The sequence below is a fragment of the Histoplasma capsulatum genome, genomic scaffold (genome assembly GCF_000149585.1).
Source record: "Histoplasma capsulatum NAm1 scaffold_1 genomic scaffold, whole genome shotgun sequence".
Taxonomy (NCBI): Eukaryota; Fungi; Ascomycota; class Eurotiomycetes; order Onygenales; family Ajellomycetaceae; genus Histoplasma; species Histoplasma mississippiense.
In genome coordinates, this window is record NW_001813982.1 from 6,193,618 (window position 1) to 6,198,538 (window position 4,921).

Below are 4,921 nucleotides of genomic sequence, written 5' to 3' on the forward strand. Positions count from 1 at the left end.
CAATGAGGTGGGAGAACCGTTTTCCCCACCCCCCGCGAGAGCAGCCGTCAGTCTACTAATCGGAATATCCCCCGTAGGCTACCGAAAAGAAATATGTGCCCCGTGCTGTCCTCGTCGACCTCGAGCCCGGTACCATGGACGCCGTCCGTGCTGGTCCGTTTGGCCAGCTCTTCCGTCCAGACAACTTCGTTTTCGGCCAGTCTGGTGCCGGCAACAATTGGGCCAAGGGCCATTACACTGAGGGAGCTGAGCTAGTGGACCAGGTCATCGACGTCGTCCGTCGTGAAGCTGAAGGTTGTGATTGCCTCCAGGGCTTCCAGATCACTCACTCTCTTGGTGGTGGTACCGGCGCTGGTATGGGTACCTTATTGATTTCCAAGATCCGTGAGGAATTCCCAGACCGTATGATGGCAACTTTCTCCGTCGTCCCTTCGCCAAAGGTTTCTGACACCGTTGTCGAGCCTTACAATGCTACCCTCTCCATCCATCAACTCGTTGAGCACTCCGACGAGACTTTCTGTATTGATAACGAGGTATGATTCGATAGTTTCTTGATCCTTTTCGCGGCCAATCCATTTTTACGGGATCTTCTAACCGGATATACAAAGGCTCTATATGATATCTGCATGCGGACTCTCAAACTCTCTGAGCCGTCTTATGGCGACCTCAACCATCTCGTCTCCGCCGTCATGTCCGGTGTGACCACGTGCCTGCGGTTCCCCGGTCAGCTCAACTCTGACCTTCGGAAACTCGCTGTGAACATGGTTCCCTTCCCTCGTCTCCACTTCTTCATGGTCGGATTCGCTCCTCTGACTAGCCGTGGTGCATACTCCTTCCGCGCTGTCACCGTTCCAGAGTTGACTCAGCAGATGTACGACCCAAAGAACATGATGGCTGCTTCTGACTTCCGTAACGGCCGCTACCTTACCTGCTCCGCTATCTTGTAAGTTTTCTTGAATCACCTCCCCGGCCTCGTATTTTGCTTCTAACCCAACTGTTTTTCTCCCAATTAGCCGTGGTAAGGTTTCCATGAAGGAAGTCGAGGATCAGATGCGCAACGTCCAAAACAAGAACCACACCTATTTCGTTGAGTGGATCCCCAACAATGTCCAGACCGCTCTCTGTTCCATTCCACCTCGCGGCCTCAAGATGTCATCTACCTTCGTTGGAAATTCCACCTCCATCCAGGAGCTCTTCAAGCGTGTCGGTGACCAGTTCACTGCTATGTTCAGGCGCAAGGCTTTCTTGCACTGGTACACTGGAGAGGGTATGGATGAGATGGAGTTCACGGAGGCAGAGAGCAATATGAATGATCTCGTTTCTGAGTATCAGCAGTACCAGGATGCTAGCATCTCGGAGGGAGAGGATGAGTAGTAAGTTTCTGTTCCACCATTCTTTTGCCTTGAATTCAAGCCTTTGATTACGCCGCTGGGCAAATGTATATCTTTGACTACCTATGTCACTAACCGGTTGTTTTCTTTTATTTAAACAGTGCCGAGGAAGAGGTCCTTGAGGGCGAGGAGTAAAGGGGATAATAGGAAAGCAATTTCAAGAGAAATCAACGTATAGCGAAGCGAGCGTAAGAGGCCCGCATTTTTGAAACCAATTCATCAATTCTTTTTAGTTCTGTTTTTAGTTTTCTTGTTCATTCATTCAATTAATTTATGTTCTGTGTTCTCTTGTTCTCTTTTTTCCAGTAGCGATAAAATCAATTCTTTTTATACCTGGACTACAAATCATGATAAGTATCACCGCTTTTTTGTCAGTTATTTCATGGGATATGAAAAGTTTCACATATGATATATTGTATGTTCTTCTGTGTAGCCCTGATTTCATGAAAGGGAGTAAGTAGTAAGTAATAAATAGTACGTTGTATATGATATGGCTATGAATGAAAACGAGAAGAACATACTGCCACTTCTGAGAGTACCCACCCACCCAGCACACCATCCATCCATCCTTTATATATACATTTTTTTTTCAACAGGCACATGGGAGACAAGACGCAATGCTCACTCACTCCTTTCACAGGTAAAACAGAAACCTAGAACATCAACTAGAAGAGTAGCGATAATAGTAGAATAACACTCAGGAGGCGAAAAGGAAATTAAAGAATAAAAGCCGGGTCTCTCTCTCTCTCTCTGCCTCAGATTGGGATTTTTTTTTTTTTTTTTTTTTTTTTTTTTTTTTTTTTTAAAGACGCAGCAAAACCGGCATTAACTAACCTCCAACATCCTCTGCCCAAGCCCGTCAACATCTGAAAAGTAAGGCCAATCAAGGCAGGGGCTGGGGGGAAACAAATGCCAGGACTTGACTTCAACTACTCCAGCGAGTATCCGGGTAGTAAAGATAACTTCCGAAGCATATATCTAGCTTGCACCATCTGCAGCGCTCTCCCTGGCCGCTTCGTCGCCGCCGCCACCACCACCCTCAAGCCATGACCCAAACTTGTCAAGCCGCTCAGCTTCTTCCTCGTCAACCTGGTCACTGTCATCCTCCGCATCAACGCCAGCTAGGGTAGTTCCGGCAGTAGTGGCGTGCCGTGAGCTCGATTTCCTGAACCTCTCGCTGCCGTCGGCTATGTATGCCGCCACCCGTGTGCCTGAGAAGAAGCGGCCGTCCATTTTCTGGGGAGATGGGAAGGTAAGTAAGTAATTGTAATTGTTTAGGAGGGTTGATGAAAATGAAATGTAGGTCCGAACTCTTCCTCTCTTTCTACTCCTCTTATTTATTGTGATATGGGAGTGATTAGGAAAAAAAAAAAAAAAAAAAAAAAAAAAAAAAAAAAAAAAGGAACAAAAAAGGACATTTTTGGGAAATTATATAACGGAACGCACCTGAACGCAGATTTTTGCTGATTCGACATCGGCGAACCGGACGCTCGCGACACCATCTTCCTCCTTATCATATAATACGACGTTAGTGACGTCGCCCAGCTTCGAGCATTCTTGTCGAATGTCTTCCTTGATATCTAGGATTGCGGCTGGGTCCTCCTGTGGAGTATGACACGCGGTTTGAGTCAATATGGAATGTACGTTTGATAGGAAAGTTGGCTTTATTCTCCTGCCCCTCTATTTTTCTTATTTGCGAGGGGATTTGGTTTTCTGAACGAAAAACGTAAGGAGTGAGAACGCGTACCTCCAGTTCTTGTAATGTAAACATATGTTTCAAAATGACCACCTTTTCCCATCGAGATGAACTTGGCGGAGCCATTGAGGGTTCGTCATCGTCCCAGTCCGCAAGTTTGCTGTAGACACGCAAAAAGTAAAGGAGAAAAAAAAATATGAGCATACACTTGCATGTAAAATACGTCTGAACAAGGTATGCCGAAACAAGTAGAAGGCGGAAGGCGAAAAAAAGACACTACAGACCTATTCAACCGCTGAGTTTTCTTCATAATTTTTCGCTTCTCATTCAAATTTGGTTTGGTCGGTGCATCCTTTTGCACTTTGAATGAGTAATCTGCCGTTTGAACCTTCATCTTGCCATCTGGACCTGTTTCTCCAAATCTAAAGTCCGTATCATCAAGCATCTGGATAGCAAGATTGACTGACTCGGGACGGAAGTACACGATCAGAGCATCGCCCTTGAACTTCCCTTCGTCGTCAGTATACATTTTTATCCGTGGTCGTCGTCGGTCGATCTCCTCGGCGATGACGCCGCACTTGCTAAAAACATCGTTCACTTCTTCAACCGTGGCGTCGAGCGGGATTGACGTGACGTAGACGGCGGTGTTTACGCGAGATTTTTTGGCCTTGTGCGCCTGAGACTGTTTGTTTTCCTGGACAAGCATGGCCGTAATCGTATCAGCTTCAAAGTACGTTTGATAACAACTATGCGAAGGAAAATGAAAACTGGAGTTCCAACTGACCTCTTCACAATTGGTATAATTCTTCCGTTTCAATCGTCGCTGCTGCTTAAAATCGGCGGGTTCGTGCTCATCTATACCTTCAACTTTATACGCCTCTCCCTGTTGTTCTAAGAGGGCATTGTCCACCTATGTGCTCCACCCAACAGACCAGTCAAGCAATTAGAATACTGTCCAGCATCCAACTGGAGTGTAGGATGATATTGATTCTCCTTGGCCCATTGATACCGTAGGCTTTCTGGAAACAAGTAGAGTAGCGTGCAATGACGGAAATCTTCGACAATGCAATTTTTTTTTTTTTTTTTTTTCCGCGCCGAAGGCGAAGCCTCCCCGTGTCTTTCCTTATTTGCCGACAGCACATTGTGGCTTTCTCGATCCCAAGATGTAGCCATCATTGGGAAGAGAGAAATAACCAAAGCAAAACATTTTTGTTTCTTTTGGGCCAACCAGTAGGGAGGGAAGAAAGTAAGAGTTTCATGAACTGCCTACCATTGGGATCCATCTCTTCAGCGCATCATCGTAATACCACTCTGATCCGTCCTCCGCCTCCAGAATATACTTGTTTTCAAGTTTCGAATAGGAAATCCTGTAATCGTCATCGAACTCGTCAGGGGACTGCGGAAAGCCCTTTCGAGTGGCGGTACTTTGTTCGTGAGGAATTGGAGGCGCCTCCATGGTGTTGGCGGTTACTTCTTAGAAATATAGCGTCAAAGTGGACGGTTGGCCAGAAGAGAAGAAGACCGATTAAATGTGCAGTGTATGTGTGTACTATGAGAAGGTATAGTTATGCTAAGATGATTGTAAGCTGGTTATTGGGGGAAGTCGTTGGAGAGCTTCCAAAGCATGGTTGGTGCACGCCGGTCTAAATAGGTTTAGTGTCATGGGGCGTTGACATTGGCACCAACCAAACGCCCAGTTTTAGCTCGAGCTTCGACAGGGGCAGCGGACGATCGCCTGCGCAGCTATGCGACTGTTTACTTCCAATGCTCGTTTGAATAGTCACGGATAATCCGAGGTCTATTAGAGTGATGCGGCGAAGCTGTTCCGTGTTTA

The 4,921-nt window shown here is 46.5% G+C and overlaps 2 protein-coding genes across 2 annotated transcripts in view; one reads left to right on the plus strand and one right to left on the minus strand.

Moving 5' to 3' along the window:
- HCAG_01781 (tubulin beta chain) overlaps positions 1-1,526 on the plus strand; it is a gene marked incomplete at both ends in the record, with an annotated part of 2,196 nt that extends 670 nt beyond the window's left edge. Inside the window, 4 exons of the mRNA XM_001544684.1 lie at positions 78-533; positions 609-943; positions 1,014-1,373; positions 1,493-1,526. Of these exons, the coding sequence (XP_001544734.1) occupies positions 78-533; positions 609-943; positions 1,014-1,373; positions 1,493-1,526 (1,185 nt within the window). The remainder of the gene's footprint in view (positions 1-77; positions 534-608; positions 944-1,013; positions 1,374-1,492) is intronic.
- Positions 1,527-2,369: 843 nt separating this feature from the next.
- HCAG_01782 (predicted protein) lies at positions 2,370-4,543 on the minus strand (the record flags this gene model as incomplete). The annotated part of the gene is made up of 6 exons (XM_001544685.1): positions 2,370-2,627; positions 2,838-2,993; positions 3,139-3,247; positions 3,372-3,769; positions 3,872-3,997; positions 4,358-4,543. The coding sequence occupies 6 exons, from the start codon at positions 4,541-4,543 to the stop codon at positions 2,370-2,372; spliced, it is 1,233 nt and encodes a 410-aa protein (XP_001544735.1).
- Positions 4,544-4,921: the final 378 nt, after the last annotated feature.